Here is a 22,554-nt window from a genome sequence, read left to right as displayed (position 1 = left end):
TTGGTGTTTGATGTTACGTTCAATATTCTGCTCAACATTAATTTTTTTGTACTAAAAAACGGTTTATCCCACAGAACAGTAACTCGACCATCATGTTCCTTCTAACAGTTACTCCGCGTATTACGCGCTTTTTCCAAACCTCGCGTAATTAGCCCAGATCCTTTTGATTTCAATGCATCAAGATATCGTTTTTTCACACTGGACGACCATGGTGCAATTAACAGGGAGTACAAAGCGTGGGTTGGATTTGCTAACGGACTAGGCATGTATCGTATCCGCGACGTAGGATCGAACGATACCGCAAAACAAGTTGCATAGAAAAACGTTCCGCAGCTAGATTCACGGTCTGTATGTCGTAATCGCTAATTATATCTGTTTCTATAAAAATGACCATTCGTTCGGCCGGTCAGTTCGCGTCGAACATGCTTCGGTGTACGATCTTCGTCGTACAGCTGTTTGGTCTTCTGGCCACATGCTGTTGCACCTTGCTATATAGAAACACGTATAACGAGGTGCCGACTCCGATCAATTGCAGTCAGGGTAAGAATTCTACCGAATGTATAACCAGGACTATGCAACATACTGAAGATAGAAGGAATGAAGTATCGGGTAGAGAATCCAGGATGATTGCGAAAGAGGAACTGGGGAACGCTAACTCTGGTGTCGAAGAGGGTGAGTCGTAGAATGTGATAAAAATAAGATAATTGAAGAATTGAAGTGTCCATTGATAGGAAGCATTCGGATGTTTCTATAGATACTTGGTTCTTATTAATTAAGTCGGATGTAAATCTAATTTAATACCTTCTCTTATCCGTATTCCTATATTTTCTATACTCTTTCTTATCTATGTGTTCGTTTATTTTATATTTTTATTTATTCTTTTACTATCATTCATAAAAGATCTTCATTGCGAAATTTACGTATGCGCGTGACATCTTGCTTTAAGGAAAATGAGAACGTTCCGGTCAGACACTGAGTAACTTCATAGTAGACATGTCGAACGATTCTTTTTGCGATATCTTGCTTCGTTTTGTTGTGTACACCTCGTAGAAATATGAAGTCCCGTTTCATGAAGATGATTTTAAGTAGTTACTTAATACATGGCAATCATTCAATTAACGCTACCGTTCCAGTGTTTCCTTTTAACGCTATCTTTACAAACAATCTTGTACATCGCGTGACAGGACAAGCTTTTTGTTATTCATGTTTTAGTTTCTGTTGTAGATAGATGTGCATCTGAATTTAGTATTGCGACAACCGTATTATTAACAATTAATATACAACTTCATTTTCTCAGTTACTGGACGAAGAAAAAAGAACAGAGGGTATGGACAGATGTTGCTGTATTTCTTAGGTGCGTCTAAGCTGACTATGCTTTACGTATTAATTAATGCTGTTGCTGCGATTGCTGGGAAAGCTCTAATTGTAGGCAAAGTTGCTCTAGTGATTGCAGCCGCGGTCGCATTAAAGAAAGCTTTTGGTGAGTGAAATCTATTAAAATATACAAAGAGGAATATTCCTTTATTCCTAGAGCATTAATAAATGTTCATTTTGCTTTCAGAACACAAAGAGAAAGTATCGTACGAGATAATCAAACATCCATATCATACTTACGAGCATAGTTTCAGCACAGACGTGGACTACGACCATCAGGGTGGAGTTGGGGAATATGGTTACAACTATCGGAAACGACGAAGAATTTTCTACTAAGAAATCGATTAATTAGAATTTAAAGTAGAAATATATAATCCGAAATATTTAATGTTATAAATAACTAACTATTTTGGATAATAAAAAGTACAAAATAAATTTGTCGATTATTATTTTATTATTGAATTAAAAAACAAGGAAAGTTCGAAGTTCAAAAAATATAGAACTACTTATATATAGAATTACTAGAAGATATATATTCAGTTAACATTGTTTATTCATGTCATGTTTATATAATATATGGGTGACGTATACACAAGATAAATTAAATAAATACAATATTATTAATTTTTGGTATAGAGTATTTCACCAGCTATTCTGAACAAATAGCAAGTTACTTAAGAATATCTAAATTAAAAAGTACACTTAAACTCTTAATAAATATTACGTAGTCGTATTTCACGTAATAATTTCTTCAATTAATATCACTCAGATACAACTATCGACAACGTCAAAATTTATTTTATATACAAACGAGAAACATCTCTGTCCGTTATACTAGCTTATCCTAAATAAAGTATCGTACATGAAATAAATTAAGTTTCACAGGGTTTAATCGATTCAAGTAGGAGAAACACCGTCGACGGACCTTTGCCAGCTACCCCCGTATCCTCCTCCGCCATAACCACCACCATGATGTTCGCCACCTGTGGCGTAGATCACTTCGTGACCTCCGCCTCCTTGACTGGACACCAGTTTCTTCAATCCAATAATTGCACTCAAAACTAACGCTATTTTAGCAGTAAGCAAGGCAGTGCCAGCGAGGAACGCGATTTTAGCGTAAGCTAACTGCGCCATCATAGCTAAAAATTAAGTTTTCACCAGTACTTGAACATGTGATACTTTTATATTATAATTTTTGTTGTATTTTTTATTAATTTGTAGTTTACCTCCCACTGCTAGAGCACCCATCATGAGAGCACCGTATCCTTTGTCCTTCTTCTTTCGACCTATAAGTAAAGAACTCAATTTTTTAATTCTCTTTAATTAAATTTAATTTTATTCGAAAGGAATTTATAATCTAAATAACTCGAATAATCTGCATACCTTGAAACGCATCTCCAGGAATAGTAAGCTTTACGTTCCTAGAAGTAATGTACTCGTAGAACTTGTTATCCAGCTTTTGATCCAGAGTAAGCTCCGTCCCATTTTCATCCTTGAACGACCTATCGCTCCTGGCAATCGCTGCAGGATCCCTTCCAATGGAGACGTAATCGTTCAACACGTACACGGTATCATCGTTGATCGCTGAATCCAGAATGTCCAAAGCTTTTCGTTTTAAACAGTCGAAGGCGTTCTTCTCTATGACGCATTTGTCGAATAACTTGGTATACTCGTTCTTACTCAGCGCCAGGTTAAACAGTAGCATCAAGTGAGTGATAAAAATGATGTAACGAGTCCTGTTTTTTCCCATCGTGTTTCAAAATACGCGATATTATAAAATGGAGAAACACCGAAGAGTTTAAATTTGGTCGCGTAACATTCCACGCCGATCAAGTTAACCGCTCGAAAAATATCGCGAACTAATTCGAATCGCTGCGTCGTCGCTCTTATATAAGGGTATTTCACGTTTCTCCTACCATCGGTCAAGTTGTCCTTACGACGTTAACTCACACCTGATCTACGCGCTGTTTAACGCCTCCTCCTCCAGGAGTAGGGACTCTTGAACCAAAACAATGTCGTACAGCCCCGTAAGTAAGTATCCCTCTGACCCTGTTGCCAAGTGAAGCAGAAACCCTCGTGGAATGGTTCTCAAATGGAAATTAAAGGCCGCTTCTAACAAGTATCGCGAATCCAGGCTAAAATAAAGTTCCTTGCATTTCACGCATTATTTTTTGCATATAATCACCGGTTTCTCTGTTTCTTAATAAATAATCTAAAGGATTTGGTATAAGAATTCTTTGGTATAGAAGTTCTTAATTTATTTACGGTTTAGGAGTTTTGGCGTGTAATCAGATATGATTTGAAGATCGCAAGTATCTTGTAATAGGATAAAAATTTATTATGTAACAAGAATTGAATAACGAAAGGAAACTAGAGAAATCAAGTTTCATATTCGAAATGTTTTTATTAGGCGGCGAAAGTTCGTGTTTGCATTCGTTAAAGATGAATGCTCGGTAAACGATGCATCGTACCAAACAGATGATTCTTTAATTATGCACGCCGATGAATTAGTCACCACGAATTAGTTAACGCGATTCGCCGAGATACTGTTAATCCGACACGGATTACAGACCATGACGTGCCACATCCGACAAATGACCGGGGCAATTATGCGCGCATGAAATTTTATATGAAAAATGTCCACTGTTCACGGCTGTTCGAGTTGTGGCCTGAAAAATCCAGGACACTCTTCTCAACATTTATCGTACCTCCTTGTCCGATGGTTCGTCATCTCTCCGTGCATCATCTCAGGTAGCAAACGCAATTACCCTACTTCGTACCAGAGGAAAGAAGAAACCTTAACAGCCTTATCACGGTGTCTGGCAAAAACCAAAATTCCGACGTGTCGTTGGAACCTCGACACAGATAACAACGAGTATTGTCTCAAAATTCAGGACGCCCTTCTTTCTACTCGTTATCTCGTCGATTTCGTCGTTTCTTGTTGTAGATGATGACCACAATTACCCCACTTCGGGCGAGGGAGAACAATTACCAAAGGAAATGGATTATCACCATTATTCGATCTTTTACGATGGAATGATTTTATAAAAGATTCCTGCGTTTAAACGCGGGGAAATTTAAGCATGATAACGAATTCCATAATGACGGAAAAGAATGAACCGTTACATCGCAACGAATCCCGTCGTCACGCACGTTCGACCAGGGCAGCCAAGTGCAGAAATAACTCAAACAGCGACGAAGAATAGTAGGAGCCACGGGCTGTGGCGGTGGCGGAAAACGACTAACTTTTACGGTCGACCGTCGATCGTCCTGGTAATGTATGCCGTGTTCATCGTCACACTTGACATAAGGAGCTCTGCAATCACGTGGTGAAGCTACGCGGGCGTTCACGGGACCATGAACGCTATTACCTTTACGAGCAAAAGCGTTTCCCGGACACGATACGTTCCTGCGAAGGAGGAAGTCGACGATACAGTTACACGCCACAACAGTGAACTGAGAGTGATGGATCTGCGGAGGAGTGAAACCCGTTCTTCCTTTAGGACGAACTCCGAAAGGCATACGAAAACGATAGTGAGAGATATGAAATGAACAGAGATCAATGAAAAGAGAGGATGTAAATGTGGAGAGGATTTTCGACTGAAGAGGGTTTATTGAGGTTTGGATTATTACTGAAGGATATTGAGTGTAATTTCAAAGTTTTTATTAATTCATCTTCTCGATTCCATCATAATTAATTATTCTCATCATCTGGAATTCAGACGCTGATGAAGTTAAGTGCGATTCGGTTGAAGATATTTAATTGTCAGGAGTATCCTTATTTGGAAAATGGGGAAGAAAAGCAATGATATTTATTAAGAAGGAAGGAAAATTCTGTGTAATCGGGACGAGCGCGTAAGAAACGGTTGCGCGCTGAATAGTTTTGTTCTTGAAGTTAAGCTTTATTCAGTGTTTCATTTTAAACATGTACGTTTCATGGAAAAGGTTGTAATATTGAATAAATACATCCTGTCAGTATCAACGGGTATATAATACTGTGCAATATCGTGCGAATTTAAAAGTTTCTTCATTTTCCAGACTACATTATGTAGAAGCATTTAAACGAAGTCAACTTTTTATGAGATATTACCCATATCGATCGCAGTAACAGAAAGCATAAATGGTCACATCAGCTACTTTTTACCCAGACGAAATTCTTGCCATTCCGTTTGTTCTTCCCCACTTCCTCCGTGTTATCGTAAACGTCGACGACCTCTCTAATCACATGCTGACTGTACGGTTCGAAGTCGTTGCCCTGAAATACCCTATACGGTCTATGATGAAAATTATAATGTTCGTAGTACGGAAATCCTCCGACTGGTATCTCGTGTCCATGAGTATGGAATCCTCCCCCTGGATAATTAGGCGGACCAGTAGACAACAAAGAGTTCCAACCCAACAAACCACTAATCACCAGTGCTACCTTCGTCAATAATAAAGCTTTCTTCGTGAGTATCAGCAAAAATCCAAATAGCAATGGAATAAGAGATGCCAAGTTGAATTTAAAGCCTAGGAGGAACGGTATCAGCAGGTGCCTCATCATTTGCCTTCCTGAAAAAGTTGTATGACAGGATTTAGGCATGCCGTATTCACATTCTTAACCTTGTTACCCAAAAATAGAAATATTCAAAGTGGTAGAAACTATTAATAGGCGGCAGACGTAGCGAAAATCAGATTCGTAATGTCATAGATATTTCAGTAATATGTTTTCTATGAATATTAAAATATTCTAGAATTATGAATGGCGCGTTAAGCTTCTTCAACGTGAATGGCCTTGACCGTGCTGCCTACTAGAGGTGCTTCCTGAAAGTAACACGTGGCGAACGCCGCCTCAGCGAGGATGCAAACCCTGGAGAACGCGGGTTCGTTTCCTCGCTTATTTCAAGGTTGAACGAATTACTTATCATAAAATCGAGATAATTTAAGTTTTTCTTAGCACTGATCAAATTTAGAACATCTAGAATTTGCCTAGACGATACAGATTCTACACGACGTCTAACAAATGTACAGACGATTAACAAATGATAAAGAACAGAAACTGAGAATATTTGATAAGAAAATAGTTCATAGAGTATCTAGGATTTACCTGGACCAGCTTGCCTATCACCAAAAGACGTTGCTCTTTCACTGATGACGAATTCCATAATCCCATTGCCATTTAACATCGGTCCAGCTCGCAACTGCAATCCTGGATACAGGTTATCTAAATTCCATTTAAGACTCCTACGTTCAATCAATTTAGTCGTCGCTTTCACGATGTTCCCAAAATCCTTTGGATCGTAATCCCAATCTAGAAGTTGTCTACTTTGACCGTCAGCCCTTTCCAAGTGCACGTTTCCAAAATCCAGATCATCCTTGTGATTAAGCAATTGAAGAGCACTTAGGGCACCACGATTGACACATTCGAAGGTCCCAAATTCTTTTCGAGCCAAACAGGCAGTGAAAGCTTCGTTGAAGCTGGTTGGATCTTCGCTAGCCAAGATTGATTCCTCGGTTGGCTCCACGATCGCTGTGATACCCGTGGAAATGAAGATTAAAAGACACGAGCTTCTCAATCCGTGCTTCATGACAACGATATAGGTTTCATAAACGAGAACAAAACTTTTAGAAGATCGTAGAGAAAGTTGATAAAGTTTTCGTATGGATTGTTCCGTGACGGAAGTTTCCTGCATGCGACTAAGCCGATCGTTCCATTCTGCGTAAAAGAGTTCGTGTTTCAGTAAATTTATCGAACGTACAATCGATCCATTTTCCCTCAAAGTAGTCGATTCTCACCGAACGAAACTATTCGTCGTCATTTTCGTTGTCGAAGGAAAGAAATCACGTGAAGATGGAAAATTTCTTTAGATAGGAACAAAGAACGAAGTGGAAGTAAGGCGACCGGGTTCCAAAACAATACTGTTGATCCAACACCCACGATCAGTCGACTATATAGGCGCCAAGGGGGCGTTCACACGCGACGGAACAATCGGTTTCACTCGGCGGATCTTACGAGCAGCGAAAGTACGTCTGGCTCTTTTCATTTCGTACGAGAGATCGAGGGTCCCTCGATACACCGGATGCACCCGAGCAGGTCAATTTCGAGAGTACGAGAGGCGAATCTCGTTAAACTGTCAGAACGTCGGTCGGGAAGCAACGAAGAGAAATTCTGCCACGAAGGACGAATAAAACTAATTGTAAGAATGACGATAGTCTATATTGACGTGGACCGATAGAGAGTGGATATGTTGGAAGAAAGCAGTGTTTGAATAAATATCGATTCGTGTTAACGTAATAATGGTTCGTTAGCACGTTCGAAGAATAAGGTTCAGAGCGTCACACGAGACACGTGAAACTCAATTTACAAGAAAAGGGGAAGGATTATAATATAATAACATAACAAGCGTTGCTTCCGTATAAAATTATATTTATTTATAAATAGTTCGATAAGTTACATGGCAACCCGAGAAGGGTGTGATATAAATAATCATTGGATGAAATCTGGTAGCCCTGTAAAGGTATTTACTACAAGTCCGAGCGCGTTCGACCCGAGATCTACGATCGAGGTCGCTTCGAAGCGTTAACTCTTAGAAAGATACCACAATTCGGGGGTGAGTCGGGGGTGACTCGAATACCACCGTCCACTGTTACTAGTAAAGTCTGTCTGACAGCTTGCTGCTTGTGTCACCGTAACGATCGTAATCCGGCAGTGAATTGTCCGGACACCACGTGTTAACAACATGTCTTTAACAGTCTGAGCTAACGTCGAACAGTCTGATCGATCGTCAATCGTCACAGTTCGTCACGTTTGGTCACTGGTCACGCGCAATGGAACGATAGCCTCTTAATAAAGTGTTTGCTAGTCGATTGAAACGTTCAATCAGATCGATTACACATGAGTTTCGAAGTCCTCGAAGGATCGAGTCGTGCAGTCCTCGGGTGATCGTCAGCGGCTGACCGATCACTTTGGTGAACGAAGGTAGTGAGTTGAAACGAAGAAACTATGGCGGCAAATAAACTATTTGGAGGGCTTGTACGCGTTGTACGCGAGATCAGAACCTGCTGATCTTGCCCATCCGTGGTGGTCGTGGTGTTCTTCGTGGCCGTATGAATGCACTGGGTGAGCCACTACCTCGTAACTTTGCTGTTTGTTGCCGAGTAGTTTCTGAAGACCGATGATACCGCTGACGATTAGAGCGATTTTGCCGATTGCGAGAGCTTTAAGGGCCAGGAGAGCCAAACCACCGAGAGCGATAGGGATGAGGGCTGCAGCCTTAAGCTTCAAGAGCAGTAAGATTGGCAGGAGAGATTTGACGATTTTCTTCTTCTTTCCTCGAGCTGCAGTAAAACGAAGAAGGTTAGAGCAACCAACTCGATAAGCAAATTTTTCTTATTAATATTTTCTTATTAATAATTTTACCTTCGTCGAAAGAGCGGGATACTTCTTCAGGAAGACTCAGTTCGACAGTGTGGGTGGAAAGGAACTTGGAAGTTCTGTCGAGGATGGCCTGGTCGATGGCGGCTTCTTTGGCTTCCGTTTCGGCTGGTAGAGTACTTTCGATGTCGTTCAAGGATCTGCCGTTGTCAGCGCGGCTGAAAAGTAAAACCCTTGCGTAAATTATTATGAAATTGCACGAATCGATCCAGAACTCCGACTTATCTTCATTCATTTTGAATCGTCTCTACGATCCATTCACTTTTTCACAGGCGAACCTTACCTATTCTTAGCTTCTTCGGTTTGCACGATCTTGAATCCATCCACAACATCGATATCCGCAGATCTGGCTACTCTGTCGACGAATCGCAACGCCTTCAGTTTCAAACACACTGATATGTCCTCTTCGCCGGAACAGGATGCGTACACGTCCAATGCTTCTTCGAGGATCGACGGCTGTTGGCCGTCATCTTGGCTCGCGGGGGCAGCTAACACCGAGGAGGCGACAAGTGCGGCGACTACCACGAACTTAAACATCTTCTACGATCGTATACTCCGGAGTCACTAGATGAAAAATCCAAAAAGAGATGTATATGTATATAGCTGTATACTGGTCCTTTCACAAGCGTGTACGGTTGGAATTATTGCAACGATCGTATCGACACTGACTGAAAGAATCACGATTGCTTGCCTTTTATCCTCCTCGCGAAAGGGGTCCGCGTACGTTTTTGAAATTTTGATGGCCCCCACCGACCTGGTCCCCGCCTGGGTTACAACCCATACGAGCTATTGGTTCTCCTCCAGGCGGTCGTCCCGTGTTTCCCTGTCGCGCGCGTCTCTCCCGTTGACGCGCCTCTGCGCGCTTGCTCGCTCGGTCCTTCTCGCTTCTCTCCTCTCTGGCTGTGGCAAGCTCGAACCAGCCCTGACGCTCTCTGCACACGCGCGCACTCGCCCATCAGATGATTGGTCATTTGGGAACCAGAGAGAGAGAGAGAAAGAGAGAGAGAGAGAGAGGACATTACTGGAAGAAGCGTGCTCACGTGTCGCAGCCCTTTCCGAGAAGATTCGGGCCTCTGGCCTCAGGGCTGCAATATGTTCTATGACTTTTTGATAAAGAATTCTTGGCATCATTAAATACCATTTTGTACTATCGACGAGGGTGAAATTGTGGTTTCGGTTACTTAGGAAGTAAACTGATTGATTACATCGGTTTGGTTGTCTTGAATTTGTTAATTAGTTGGGTATATTTTACTGCTGTGTTCCACGATGAATCTTTAGGTAAATCAGTGTTAAAACGTGATAATTATTTGTGTAAACGATAAAAGGTTCGTAGAATTCGGTTACTTTCTCGTTCTAGGGTACCGTATTTGTTTCTGGAGAGAGACGAGCAAGGTGTATTTAGAAATCGAATATTCAGGGTCAATGATATTCACGGGGGATCGCTGGTGCTGAGAACTCGGTTGTAATGGTTTCTCATAGCGCTGTCTCAAAATTTCTTCTACAAATATACCACACAATGGAGTTACTTTCTCACAGAATGTTACTATAAACCTGTCTGTATTTTAGAATAATCACCTACATTTTAAAATATTGAAACTTGGTTTTGAATATAATTACCACGTCCATATAGTAGTTCATAAAATAACTTTGCGAGAAGCTTGCCCGAGAAAATCATAAAATTTCACGACCCGTAATACTTTTTGAAAGTCAGGGTACAGGGAAGGATCGAGAAGACGGAGGATCGAGCGATAACCGCCGCGATTTCGCTTTCAACAAACCGTATAATACCTCGCATTATGTAGAAGATACTTCAATCTCACGCCTCCGCAACTTTCCTCGCAGCGACCTCCTATTCAACGAATCATACGCACCCAGTTCGCGAATTCTTTTCTCCTTCTTCCTTCTACCTATTTAAAATTCCGTTGTTCTATTCCGCTTCGGTGTACGAACGAATCTCGATGGATTTTTTCTCTATGCCCGTAAGTTATCATCAACTCTCGCATTCTTGGGTAGATTTTTCCACCTGTTCAGCATCTTATTCGTTAAAATCGAATATCAGTAGCGACGCGACAGGTTCAGGTAGACTGTTTGAAATTAATGTATTCCTGCGACAGTCGCGCGTAACGTTTAACGGTTTTTCATGGAATGTCCGTAGTGCGTGGACGAGTTGGGACTGCGCCAGACCTCGTCAAGGAGAACAACCGGCCGCGCCTCGACGTGACCCCGAAGACGCCTAGAAAAATGTACTGAGAAGGAAAAAGATGAGAGGGCAAAGGCGTCGTTTCCGATCGACACGAACACGAGATTGGATCGCCGCTACTTTCTCCGCGAACGGACTTCCTTGCTTCAAATTCCTTAATTCCACGCTGTCTTTATTTATGACTTAATTCTGCGAAGAGTTTTTTTTATCTTGCTTTTTAATAGAAAGTAATTTAAAGAAGATATTAGTATGGTAACGTGAATCTCATCTATTTTTTATTTTTTTTTTTGTTTTTTATTTTAGGTATATTGCCCGCCATGAATATTAAAACACCTACTCGTATTTAATACATATTAAATGCTCATTGCTTTTACTTTCTAGTTATTTTATAATGAATCTATCATTCCTTTCATTTGCATCACACACATGTATTTTATAACGAACAGTAGTATTTAAGATGAGATTTATTAGAATTTTGCAGTGAATATAACGAGTAAGTGTCTTATTGCCGATGAATGTTAATAATTTTTTATTAGACTGCGGATTTTTATGCAAAAAAAGTAGAACCTCTGCAGAAAAGTGTTTTATATGCCAAGTATTATAGGCAATACTATACTCTGGATATGCCATATATTTTTTCATATTGTATGCATTCTGTGCCACTTTGCGCTTTGAAATTTCCTATAATTGCATGAAAATCCGTAATTATAATAAAGAATTTTAAGATCATAAGATATAATGTAGAAAAACATCTACTGAAAAAATTCTTCGGTAATGATTGAGCAATTACAGATTCTAACGCAGCCATCATCCAACCACCTAGTCATTAGAAACGAGTTTCGCGATTTTCCATTCCATAAAGCGAAAGTGTGTGCAAACATCTCGCGTATCAATAGAACCAAACGACGAGAAAACTCAACAGGACCAAAATAAGACAAAATCGCCAACGTTACATTCTCCCAAGAAGAACTTTCACTTTATCTTCATGGCTGGCTACTAACGTCGCGTCGGTTAATTTCAATTCTCTCTTAAGGTAAAACTTTCTTATCATTGATAAATCGAACGATCGACTGATCGATGAAACGTATCGTGAATGAAAGTGCAACGCGCGTTATTTTGATGATTATTACGGATGGTTTGTGCGACTGTGCAGATATTCTCGATGACCAAAACGCTAATCGCGATGGCAGAACGAGGTGGCTCAGAACTGAGCGTGGCTGGTAATGGAACACTTTCCTCTCGACGACGCCGGCGAGAGTGAACTCGCCCGAGGATCGAGGTCAGGTCAAGGCCCTCACGAAGCGAGGCTTCGAGCTTCTCGTGCTTCTCTCTTTCTTCCTTGTGCTTTCTTCTTTATCGTACAACCCTGTGAATGCAGAAAATGTCCACCCCTACGTTATAGGAAATATGGTTCCTTATGTTTAAATCATGTCTAACCCTCTATAATAGAATTTCTCATTGAAACGATCAGTCACTTAATTCTAGAGAAATAAAGTTTCCAGTTGGATGAATTTAGTTCGTAAAGAAGTTTCAACGTGTACGATTATTGGTTGTATTATATTATGTGCTCGTTGACAAATTTGTTAACTGATCACTTTTGTACGGAGTGAATCTATCGTGATAACGCAGCTCCTTGATTACTTTGGAACTCGAAACAGACGATCTTCCAGCTTAAATTCGGTCTATGAATGAAACTACTCCGGAGAAGAAAAAGTAGCACACGGCGGAGAATCGGAGACGCGTCTGGCACGAATGAATGAACGCTATTTACGTATATCTGATCTGACAACTTTGATTCGCGCATTTTGTGCCCAGTTGCTATTAGCCGAAAAAAGAAAGCTTTCCATATACATATATGCACCTACGTGAATGAGTTCTCATTCTTCTCTTTCTACATTCGTGCTTCTGTAATCTATAGCATCATCATCCTATACAATCTTCAAATACATAATGGAGAGGAAAACAACTTCAATTGTTACTGATATTTGTTCCACTTTCCATCCCATTTTTAACGAATCATAATCCTACGATTAACTACTGTGATCTATTCTTCTGCAGTCTCATATTAACCCCCAAATATAATACGAACGCAATAAAGAAGAGAAAGAACTCAAATGGTAACGCATATTCGTTCTACTTTCAGTACTACTTCTAGCCGATCATAACTCTAATTACAAATACACAATGAACATAAAGAAGCTCGAACCATAACCCATATTCAGCACAAATAACTCAATAAATTCTAATAATATCATTCTAATAACCAATTAATACCATATAAATGATTCTAATTCAATCTTTTACATTACACTCCTACGTTAGCCTCTCACATTCGAATAAAACGAAAGAAAGAAAAGAAACTGTATTCGTTCCACTCTTGATACTACTTCGAACAGATCATAATTCTCATATTACGCACCAAACAGAAGAACCTAATCCACTCTTTTCCAGCAATCTTCCCATTAATGAAATCTCGTGCAACACGTGGAACAGACGAAAAGTCAATGCGGGAAAAGGAGGTAAATGATTCGTGGACTCTCGGGACGACTTTCGGAAGTGTCGAAAAGGGCCGAGGCATCTTCAGAACGGGACCACCTGACCCAAGATGTGTTTGAGGATCGATGAACCTCACATCGTCAAGAAGGTAGAGGGAGAGGATCGATCGACCGATGGGAAGGAGGGGATTGTGCCAACGCATGCTGGGAGAAAGAGAGACACAGCCTTTTCTTCGGAATGATAGAGAGTGTTAGACTCACGTTGAAAAGGCTCGGCGCGGATGCTGACTGGCCTGGTCGGCCTGCTCGGCCTGGTTTACTTCTCGATCGTGTGTCTGGCTCGACCGCGCGTGTGTGTGCTAGTACGCGAAGCTTCCAGGTCCGAGGCAAGTGCGTAAGGTGCTCGCGCGTTTCCAGTATGTAGGTAACGCGTCTCTACTCTCTTCGTCTCGTCTCTGGCTTGATCGCGACGCAAAAGAGGAAGAAGGCGGAAGTAGGGACGCTCTCGTGCCCTGTATCGAGCGACGCGAAAAACACGATATCGAATCTTCTGGTCGTGTCGCGGTTCGTTTCATTCAGCGTTACTTTCGATGAGCCTTGGAATTCGCGGATTGTAGAATCTCATACAGATCTGCCGTAGCTTTACTCCGTGGCATGGAATTGCTCGGAGTTCCTTCTTCGACATATGTCGCCACTTTATTGATGTTATTGTTCGATTAATTGAATTGGGAAATTGTTTGGGAATACGGGTGTACGAGCAAGGTAAAGAACAAGTTCGCCGATGGTACAAAGAATCTTAATATATTTCCATATCTATAAATATACATGGCTGCCTGGCAGCTCCGCGCAGAACAATAAATACTGTGAATGGGACGATCAAATGGTCGATAGCGATGATCATTTAGTAGATACGGAGAGGGGAAACATGATAAAGAGAGAAAGAAACGATAAAGAGGGAAAAGAAGAATGGAGCGGAACGAATAGAAAGAAGGAGTCGTAGAAAATGGGAAGATGAGAAAGGTGAACGGTCGAAGAGGAAAGCGACATCCGACAAACATCACACGGATGCCTCGTGAAAGCGAAGTCTAACGAGATTGAAAATACGTCTCGCTGTTGCCCCTTTGTTTTGCTAAGTAGACGATGGCTTGTAGGCGGAATAGGCGAGATCGTGACTCGATCTCGCCCATCCGCTGGATCCGTGGCCTCCGGCAACTTGAACGACTTCATGACCATGATCCCCGCCTCCTGACACTAGTTTCTTCAAACCGATGATGGAAGCCAATACTAGAGCCAGCTTGCTAACGATCAAAGCCTTGCCAGCTAAAAGAGCTAACGCTCCTAAGGCCAATGGTACCAAAGTTCCACCAATCAACAGAGGAATAGCTAGCAGACCGCCCATATTCTTCTTCTTCTTACGACCTGCAAAGAAAAATAATCGAAATTTAATTAAACGAATTTCATGGTTTATATTAGATTGCTGAAAAATTAATTTGTTACGAAAAAAAATGTTTGTTGTATGAAAGACTGCAGCGAGAAAAAGAGTGGGCCGTACGGTCTACTGGACCGGGAAATCAGAACTGGAAACTTTCTTTTTTCGGATGAATGCTCTAACGAGTTGACACGATAAGACCAGTTCTAATGTTGTACATCGACAATTGTATAAATTCTCACCTTCTTCCACCAAACTCCGTTGAAGTTCCTCTACATTGGGCAGCTTCAATTTCAACGTATGGCTTTGGAAAAATTTCATCACCTTGTCCAAGATCATGGTATTCAACGCATTTTCTTTGTCGTCTAAAGCCCTAGGTAGCCCGGCCTCGATCTCCTGAAGAGATTTCGGTGGTTCCTCCGCGTTAGAGATAGGCTCGTCCTGAACGAAGGTAACGCCGTCGGCAACGTTCAACTGCGTGCTCCTAGACACCCTGTCTACGGCCGACAGCAACCTCACTTTCAAACAAGAACTGATATCCTCGTCCGCGCATTCCTTGTAAATCTGGTACATCTGTCGAAGATCTCCAAACACGTTACTGTTTCCACTAGACCTTGCTGTCTCTTCGTTGATGGAATTGGTCGTGGGATTAGTCTCGGCTGATCTAGCGGAAGCCATGGCCAGTAAAAAGGCCAGGTACACGGAACAATAAGCAAAACCTCTCATTTTGTACAATCTAAAGAACCTGGAAACAAAAAAAATTTCTATATGTTCCAGAGAAAGATCTTTCGATGGGAAGTCCTAAACCCTCGCACCCACTAAGAGGGAAATTTAGCAAGGAAATGTGCGCGAGTAGAAACTAACAGAACCTACTTCTGTGGACTTCTGCGCGGTATTTTGGGAACAAGCGTCGAAGCTTGTTAGCCACCGGTACTCGAGTTGTTTGACACTTTGGGCCGCGAGATGCGTGCTTACACAGAGCACTGTAACTGGACTGTCCGTAGCGGAAGCCCTGCCCTAGCTCTATATATCTGGTCAGGTGTACCTCCGTGGCCGGTGATATTCTCCCCACCGTGGCGGTGCGGCGCGTACGAATACCACCATTGTGGGAGAATTTTCATTGCCAAGGATCATTTGAGAGCGGAGACCGCGTCTCGCTAACCACCTGGGGTCCACCACAGGTAGAGAGCAGAGTTGCTCTCCGGATCAGCTCGGAATTCGCATCCCTCCTCTCCTACCGTCCCAGCCCCACCAACTCGCCATCGATAAAACCAACGATTCCGGCGAATCGTTTCGCTACTCTCGACCGGATCGTCGTCCTCGCCCTTGTCGTTCGACTTCTTCCGCTCGACCGGTCTGACCAGATCAGATGTCAGCGTTTCTGATCGGAAGTTCGTGGCAACCAGGTGTGTACGTGTCTTCTACACGAATGTCCTTCTACTGTGATTTTCCCTCGTGTTATCGTCGTGTCTCGATAAGCCTGAAATCGAAAGCATCATGGGAGAGATGGTGGTTGATCGACCTGATCCGCTGGAAGTATCGGATTAACCAGATCATGATACGCTCGTATGTTGTAATCACAAATAACTAGGTTCTTTCTTTCTCTTTCTTCTTATACTATAGTAAAACGAAGGTATAACGATGCGCGTAATATATGTTTCGGGACGATACATTCTACATTTATGACACGAACAAAAATAGAAACGAAGCTGTGTTAATTAAAGATAACCGTTAGTCATTGCCAGCGTTTCAGCCGTCCTGGTTAGCGTTTCCAGCGGCTGTTTTCCCTCTTATCCTGTGGTACCACGCATCCTTGCCATCTTCGTCCTGGCTGATGGCGACCGGACTGGTTAACTGGGCCACACCAAGTGAAAACGCGTTACATGTGGTAAACACGCGTAGGCCACGGACCCTCGGAGGGGGTATCCTTCTCTTAATGTTCTGGTTCATGAGCGCAGTGAAGCATCGGAAAGCAGCAAGCCAGCAATGAAATTTCGGTGGGGAACTGGCCCTGATCCGCCTCGATTTCTTTTCGTTCTTTCTACCTCGTTCTTCTCCCACGCTTGGCTGCCGTTTTGATTCAATGAGTCGATCAATGATTTGACGATCGTTTCAATGACTCAACGAATTGTATAATTCGAATGCCAATGAATTTTCGCGAATCTAACGAGGTCGCTGATAGAGGAGAAACAAACGAAGAAATCTCCGATCAACTGAACTTAGTATGGTAAATTAATAAAATTAGTATATTATGTCTCGTCACGAGTTTCTCGATCGTGTTCGCGTCACGTACGTAAAAATGATGTGAGAAATGGCGAAAGCGAAATGTCGCGAGCGCCACCTTGACATCGGTAGGAACCATGATCTCCGGTTCGACAAGTTAAAAGCGTGTACACCGGCGACCCCATGATTTTCTGCATCGCCATGTTTATTAATGAAACCCCGTGTCACGCGTCACTTGCTCGCCAATGAGACCGTCGTGTTCACTCGCATTTGGCCTTGCTCCGATCAGTGAACACGAGCATGCACACACAATCCACGTGTGTCAGTTTGCCTCTCATTATACGGTCGGTATGCAGGTTACCGGTTGGAAGTTCGCGGTGCATCCGGTTTCACTGTACCATGAGTAATCTATGCAGTAGTAATGAGGGTGCTTGGCGAAAAAGAGGTAAACTTTACGAGCCATTAAACGACCGCTGGCCGGAGCTAGGTCAGTAGCGACACGGTCGAGCGAACACTCGCCATTATTTACTACAGAATGCCGTGAAATTGACATCGCAATGTGCCTGGATGTTACTAGACAGATGGAATGTCTCGTCGGTCGATGGTGTCAGAATAAGACGAATTACTACAGGGAAATTTCCGAACTTGTCCTTTTTTCTTTTTCCCCTTCTTTTCAAAAATAAATATAATTCGGTTGCATGAAAGTACTTTCTACTGGTTTATCCGAAATCCTCTATAGCGGTCGTACTTGCTAGCAGCTCATTAAATCGTATCTGGTTCGAGTATCAATGGATGCATCGACGCGTTCCTATACTACTTTCACTCGTTTTCATAAATATCAAACTCGCGAGAGTCCTGTCACGTGACGTATGTTTGCACGTAAAAGAAGATTTCTTGCCTAGATCGTTGGATCCGCGCAAAATTCCTCCAAGTGTAAGTATAAGGCATAAATAAAAGAGAATAAACGGACGTAACCGCAAACGATCCTGAAGAGGGTTTTACGTTTTCAGCATTCTCACACTCACGTATGTTGCGTTTTCCTTTGGACAAGACGCAGCGCGCCGTTCGCCATCTCTTTATTATAAAGAACAAATGCAGGCAATAACAAATAGCACACGTCAAATGAATAAAATTAAATAAATACTAAATCATATTAGGCGCAATGAATAAATAATAAAGGCTCGAGTTACGCTATACATGGAACGAGTATCTCGTGGAGGCACTGGTTCGTCGTAGAAACAGAAGAGAATGATTCTAAGGAATTTCTAGGGAATTAATTTCTAGGGAAAATTAGGAAAACAGGACAGAACGTATGAAATATTCAGGTAGCGACGAGGATAGGAATAATAAATATACATAAAACAGAGAGCGGTAGAGTCGTGAAGAAAGGAAACAAAGGAAAGAATAGAGGAAACGAAAGGGAAGAGATGTTGAGAGGACGAGGAAAAGAGGAAAGTGAGGAACGTCGAAGAACGAAAATTTTTTACGAGATTCTTCATGCTTGCGATTGAGGTTGATGAGCGCGATAAGCCAACTCGTGAGCATCTTGAGGTAAACTCCTGGCCCAGCCGTGGCCACTGCTTCCGGAATAACCACCGCCATAATCAGCGCCACCGCCACCGTAACCACCACCGTGGCCGTCATCGTGGCTGACAATGTGGCTACTGCTGTGATGAGGATGCGACACAACTTCGTATGTCACGTGCTTTCCTCCGCTAGAGCTGAGCAGCTTCTTCAACCCAATGATGGCGGAAATTACAAGGGCGATTTTGCCGACCAGAAGAGCTTTACCAGCAATGGCGGCGATCGCACCGAGAGCCAAGGGCAACAGGGCTGCTGCCTTCAGGGCCAGGGCCATCATTAACGGACCAAGGATCTTTTGTGCCTTCTCTGCAAAGGAATTCGACGATCGTTAAGTGAACGGTGATAACGGTAATGTTCGGTAGAATTTTGTGGGTTAATGACCGCTTGAAACAATCGAAAGAATTTTAAAGCGCTGTGCCAATGTGTATAACAATGAAGAAATTTCAATTTCTCGACCATCAAAAAATTTATGTTCTAAAAACTTAGAAGCATTCGATTTCTTCGTCGTTTGGGTAACACGTTAAAGTTGCAGAACCGAGATGCTCCTGGAGGTGGTGACCGTTTTATTGGTAATTTTCTGGTCAGCCGCGCGGAAACGACGCTTAACGTAGCGTGACTACAATTTCTCATCGATTACGAACATACAATGTACGGAAACCGAGTAAGTATTCTCATGAACACGAGAATACGACGTTTGAATACTCTGAATTTCTCACGAGGAGGCTGAAAACGTTTCTCGAAAGAACACGACCCGACCTTTCTCAGGACGATACGCACGGAGAGATCTCGAAGTAGAATAGGCGAAGGTCAAGGCGACGTACCCCGCGTACAAAGGAAAGTATGTCAAAAATCTCGCGCGGCGAGATCTCGAGAGGCCCATCTGTCTTTCTCTCTCTCTCTCTCTCTCTCTCTCTCTCTCTCTCTCTGCTCGCAGGTAATCGCATCTTCGTTGCTCGAGTCGCTTCAAGGGGAAGCGGAACCAGTTTCTCAGTGGGTCAACGTCTCGCGACCAGCTTCACCGGCTTCGTCGTCAGCGTTGTCATTGAATAGTGCCAACGACGAGGCTTGGGAGCTGGCACGGTGCTGTTAACTCTAACATCGAGTGAATCCCAATTACCCATGCACTTGTTGCGTTAAGTAGCGATCTGATTAGCCTATCGTGCGAACCCCGATCAAAATACTCGACGATGCCTGAGTTCTGATAATTAATAGATAGCCTCTTAAGGCCTATTAAGAAAATACTTTGAGTTCGCAATAGATAATTGAGTTAATGTCAAATGAAAGAAGTATATTGTAAAGGAATTTCGTAATTTTCTAAACTGAATAGATAGATTTAGCTGGAGTCGAAGCGAATGTTTTCAAGTGCCTTTTATCGCTAATCGATACGGTTGAGGGCTCGAGTTAGTTGAAGGATCAATTTATACTCACTCTTCTTGCCACGACTTTCAACAGCATTGTCGGTAAAGTCCTCAAGACTTCGACCGGCAGACTCAATGGCGCCAAGGATATCGGTTCCCTTGAGGTCGACTTTGACAGAGTGCGTCCTCAAGAACCTGCCCAGACGGTCGAATAAAAGGGTATCCAAATCGCTAGACTCGATTGATCTGCAAGAACACGTTAATCGATTAATGTCCATCAAAATTAATCAATATCGGTAAATTAATATAACGATAGAGACAACTTGGAATGTACCGAACAGACAGAAATATCCAAATCATATTTGAAAAGTATTCTACGAAACACAAAATTCCATTAAATCAAACTCGAGACTGATGTCCGCTTTTTAAATTTCGTGCAAGGTATATCTTTTGACGAATGAAAACCGACCTAGGTGCACCTTCCTCGGCGTTCGACGTCTTAACCACAGTGATGCCGTCCGTGAGCGTGATATCCTCCTTATCAACGAGCATCTTGTCCACATACGAAAATACTTTGTATTTGATGCAGTTGATCGATTCCTTCTTCAGACAGTCGCTGTAGATGGTCGCCATTAAGTCGTTTTCGTTTCCAGGTTTGTCATTGGCTGGCAGGGCCGCGACCAGCACCGGAAGTAGCCACAAAATGGTCACAAAGTACTTGCTCATGTTCCTCGAGTGTAGATCGAAACGTACAAGGTAATAAAGAAAAAAAAAAGAAAGAGAAAGAGAGAAAGAATCACCACCGTGCGTCTACGAAAAAGTTCGAATCGAAGAAGGCGAAAAAGTTGCTGTATTATCCTTGATACGATCGCGCGGTGATGTGTCGTAGCCGATTCACGGTTGGAGAGGACGCCAGGATGAGCGTCGATCGAACCTCGTGTGTTACATCCAAAAGAGGTTGCTTTGCTTTTATACCGAAGTATCGCACGAGGGGAGACCTCGTGGGCACAGGCCACCGAGAGTTCGCGTTCGCGTTCGCTTACTAAGAGCTGTCTCTCTCTTTCTTACTACTTGCAATCCCCCCTATGTCCTCTCTACTTGCGCCTCCTCGCTCCTCTCTCCTACCCCTCTCTTCGACTCGAATCCTCGCAGGCCTCTCTACGAGGCTCTCCTTCCCCTTTCGTCATCCCTCTCCTCGTTATTTCGGCGATGCAAAAGTTGTTCTCTAAACTCGAGGAGGAGCAGAGTAAAACACACAGGATCAGGATACCGGAAATAGCCGCAGGGGAATAGAAGAGGGAGGCACTTGCATTTTCTTCCTTGTCGTTTTCCATCGTCAATGGCCCCCATGACTTTGGTCTCCTTGTTTCCTTCGTCCTCTTCTTCTTCTTCCTGCCGCCTGCAGCAGACCTACTTCGGTCTCCATTAAGGTTTGATGGTAGAAGGGAGGCTCCCTCCTCGGTCGAATGGAGATTCAACGAGGGAAATCTACGCGGTGGAGGTCGTGGGGAACACGAGCATACACGGCAGCAGCTCCCTCGTGATTTCTCGCACGACTTGACGTGTCTCTCTTTACCGATTCCTTCGATCGTATCTATTATTATTAGCAAGAGAGCGCGATACCAGTGTTCGTCCACCGTACGTCCAGTCCCTTTTTGCATGCGACAGAAGAACTCGTAAATAAACGGTTGACAGCGAGAATCGAAATCATGACAAGGAGACTAGGACGTTTCTCCTTTAATCGTTCCTCGTGGTTATTTTCTCCGGATGTCATGGGATGCACGAAACTTCTTACCGACCTATTTTAACGAACGTTTATGGTTTAACGTTCTCGGTAAATTGGTAGCGTTATCGCACGGAGATTCGGAAATGTTACAGTCTTCCGGAATAGCATGGCACGGGCTTTGAATCGAAGTTACCTAGACCGGTATTGGGCCGTTTACAGTTACCCGAAATTTAATGTCGTTAAATTCTTTCCTTGAAACATATTTCTACGTTTGGGTGCTCTCTGTCCGTTATTCGTCGGCATAATTTACTTTAGGGATCCTAAGTTCTTTCTTAGCTTCGTAACATCAAATTACGAGTTAGACGTATCGCCTTACCGTTCCCATAGAAAACTACGTGTGAATTTCGTCACTGTTTGTCCGAATGCAAAAAGTATCGAAACGATTCTCATAGTAGGAGAATCGTTAACGACCACAGTTGACGTGGATGGAGCATCGAAAAATTCATCGGCGAATGATGGACGCGAGATATTATCTCGGGAACGGGGTCGCTCACCCATTTACAACTGGGTCGAGTGCCGGGCGTTCGTTTCGGCTGTCTCGTCTCTTTTTATCTCTCTCGTTCTTCCAACGCACCTGTCTTCATCTCACCTCGATCCATGTCTCTTCCCCTCTGGAAAGACGGTCTCCATTGGTCCAGCCGGTTTCGGGGATCAAGATCTGCCGATCCTCGAGAGCGAACGTCGCCCCGGG

General features: G+C 42.8%; 6 protein-coding genes across 6 annotated transcripts; 1 reads left to right on the top strand and 5 right to left on the bottom strand.

Annotated features, from left to right (window-relative positions):
* Positions 1-226: 226 nt before the first annotated feature.
* On the top strand, positions 227-1,764 carry LOC138184113 (uncharacterized). The gene is made up of 3 exons (XM_069121795.1): positions 227-672; positions 1,298-1,480; positions 1,562-1,764. The coding sequence occupies exons 1-3, from the start codon at positions 387-389 to the stop codon at positions 1,708-1,710; spliced, it is 618 nt and encodes a 205-aa protein (XP_068977896.1). The 5' UTR covers positions 227-386; the 3' UTR covers positions 1,711-1,764.
* Positions 1,765-1,943: 179 nt separating this feature from the next.
* Positions 1,944-3,219, bottom strand: LOC138184112 (uncharacterized). Its single transcript, XM_069121794.1, has 3 exons — positions 2,758-3,219; positions 2,601-2,660; positions 1,944-2,513 (listed from the first exon to the last, which is right to left on the bottom strand). The coding sequence occupies exons 1-3, from the start codon at positions 3,122-3,124 to the stop codon at positions 2,272-2,274; spliced, it is 669 nt and encodes a 222-aa protein (XP_068977895.1). The 5' UTR covers positions 3,125-3,219; the 3' UTR covers positions 1,944-2,271.
* Positions 3,220-5,503: 2,284 nt separating this feature from the next.
* Osi10b (DUF1676 domain-containing protein Osi10b) lies at positions 5,504-6,941 on the bottom strand. Its single transcript, XM_069122267.1, has 2 exons — positions 6,461-6,941; positions 5,504-5,925 (listed from the first exon to the last, which is right to left on the bottom strand). Exons 1-2 carry the CDS (start codon positions 6,939-6,941, stop codon positions 5,504-5,506), a joined length of 903 nt encoding a protein of 300 aa, XP_068978368.1.
* An 828-nt stretch (positions 6,942-7,769) lies between these two features.
* Osi9 (DUF1676 domain-containing protein Osi9) lies at positions 7,770-9,663 on the bottom strand. Its single transcript, XM_069121793.1, has 3 exons — positions 9,072-9,663; positions 8,774-8,946; positions 7,770-8,691 (listed from the first exon to the last, which is right to left on the bottom strand). The coding sequence occupies exons 1-3, from the start codon at positions 9,323-9,325 to the stop codon at positions 8,372-8,374; spliced, it is 747 nt and encodes a 248-aa protein (XP_068977894.1). The 5' UTR covers positions 9,326-9,663; the 3' UTR covers positions 7,770-8,371.
* A 4,672-nt stretch (positions 9,664-14,335) lies between these two features.
* Positions 14,336-15,893, bottom strand: LOC138184110 (uncharacterized). The gene is made up of 3 exons (XM_069121792.1): positions 15,786-15,893; positions 15,155-15,657; positions 14,336-14,902 (listed from the first exon to the last, which is right to left on the bottom strand). The coding sequence occupies exons 2-3, from the start codon at positions 15,636-15,638 to the stop codon at positions 14,613-14,615; spliced, it is 774 nt and encodes a 257-aa protein (XP_068977893.1). The 5' UTR covers positions 15,639-15,657; positions 15,786-15,893; the 3' UTR covers positions 14,336-14,612.
* A 2,718-nt stretch (positions 15,894-18,611) lies between these two features.
* LOC138184108 (uncharacterized) lies at positions 18,612-21,064 on the bottom strand. Its single transcript, XM_069121789.1, has 3 exons — positions 20,547-21,064; positions 20,148-20,323; positions 18,612-19,025 (listed from the first exon to the last, which is right to left on the bottom strand). Exons 1-3 carry the CDS (start codon positions 20,801-20,803, stop codon positions 18,631-18,633), a joined length of 828 nt encoding a protein of 275 aa, XP_068977890.1. The 5' UTR covers positions 20,804-21,064; the 3' UTR covers positions 18,612-18,630.
* Positions 21,065-22,554: the final 1,490 nt, after the last annotated feature.

Source organism: Bombus flavifrons, chromosome 10, assembly GCF_040668555.2.
Source record: "Bombus flavifrons isolate JBK064 chromosome 10, iyBomFlav1_principal, whole genome shotgun sequence".
Classification (NCBI taxonomy): domain Eukaryota; kingdom Metazoa; phylum Arthropoda; class Insecta; order Hymenoptera; family Apidae; genus Bombus; species Bombus flavifrons.
Note: the sequence above shows the minus strand (reverse complement) of the source record. Positions and strands in the feature narration are given on the sequence as shown.

What these genes read in the sequence shown, in the direction of transcription:
- LOC138184113 (XM_069121795.1), top strand. Translation starts at nt 387, where the DNA reads ATGACCATTCGTTCGGCCGGTCAGTTCGCGTCGAACATGCTTCGGTGT. An exon ending in TAACTCTGGTGTCGAAGAGG is followed by an intron (nt 673 to 1,297) that starts GTGAGTCGTAGA and finishes TCATTTTCTCAG; the next exon opens with TTACTGGACGAAGAAAAAAG. An exon ending in CGCATTAAAGAAAGCTTTTG is followed by an intron (nt 1,481 to 1,561) that starts GTGAGTGAAATC and finishes TTTTGCTTTCAG; the next exon opens with AACACAAAGAGAAAGTATCG.
- LOC138184112 (XM_069121794.1), bottom strand. Translation starts at nt 3,124, where the DNA reads ATGGGAAAAAACAGGACTCGTTACATCATTTTTATCACTCACTTGATG. An exon ending in TCCTGGAGATGCGTTTCAAG is followed by an intron (nt 2,661 to 2,757) that starts GTATGCAGATTA and finishes CTTTACTTATAG; the next exon opens with GTCGAAAGAAGAAGGACAAA. An exon ending in GGGTGCTCTAGCAGTGGGAG is followed by an intron (nt 2,514 to 2,600) that starts GTAAACTACAAA and finishes CTTAATTTTTAG; the next exon opens with CTATGATGGCGCAGTTAGCT.
- Osi10b (XM_069122267.1), bottom strand. Translation starts at nt 6,941, where the DNA reads ATGAAGCACGGATTGAGAAGCTCGTGTCTTTTAATCTTCATTTCCACG. An exon ending in TGATAGGCAAGCTGGTCCAG is followed by an intron (nt 5,926 to 6,460) that starts GTAAATCCTAGA and finishes CAACTTTTTCAG; the next exon opens with GAAGGCAAATGATGAGGCAC.
- Osi9 (XM_069121793.1), bottom strand. Translation starts at nt 9,325, where the DNA reads ATGTTTAAGTTCGTGGTAGTCGCCGCACTTGTCGCCTCCTCGGTGTTA. An exon ending in ACCGAAGAAGCTAAGAATAG is followed by an intron (nt 8,947 to 9,071) that starts GTAAGGTTCGCC and finishes TTTACTTTTCAG; the next exon opens with CCGCGCTGACAACGGCAGAT. An exon ending in ATCCCGCTCTTTCGACGAAG is followed by an intron (nt 8,692 to 8,773) that starts GTAAAATTATTA and finishes GTTTTACTGCAG; the next exon opens with CTCGAGGAAAGAAGAAGAAA.
- LOC138184110 (XM_069121792.1), bottom strand. Translation starts at nt 15,638, where the DNA reads ATGAGAGGTTTTGCTTATTGTTCCGTGTACCTGGCCTTTTTACTGGCC. An exon ending in ACGGAGTTTGGTGGAAGAAG is followed by an intron (nt 14,903 to 15,154) that starts GTGAGAATTTAT and finishes TTTTCTTTGCAG; the next exon opens with GTCGTAAGAAGAAGAAGAAT.
- LOC138184108 (XM_069121789.1), bottom strand. Translation starts at nt 20,803, where the DNA reads ATGAGCAAGTACTTTGTGACCATTTTGTGGCTACTTCCGGTGCTGGTC. An exon ending in GCCGAGGAAGGTGCACCTAG is followed by an intron (nt 20,324 to 20,546) that starts GTCGGTTTTCAT and finishes GTGTTCTTGCAG; the next exon opens with ATCAATCGAGTCTAGCGATT. An exon ending in TGAAAGTCGTGGCAAGAAGA is followed by an intron (nt 19,026 to 20,147) that starts GTGAGTATAAAT and finishes ATTCCTTTGCAG; the next exon opens with AGAAGGCACAAAAGATCCTT.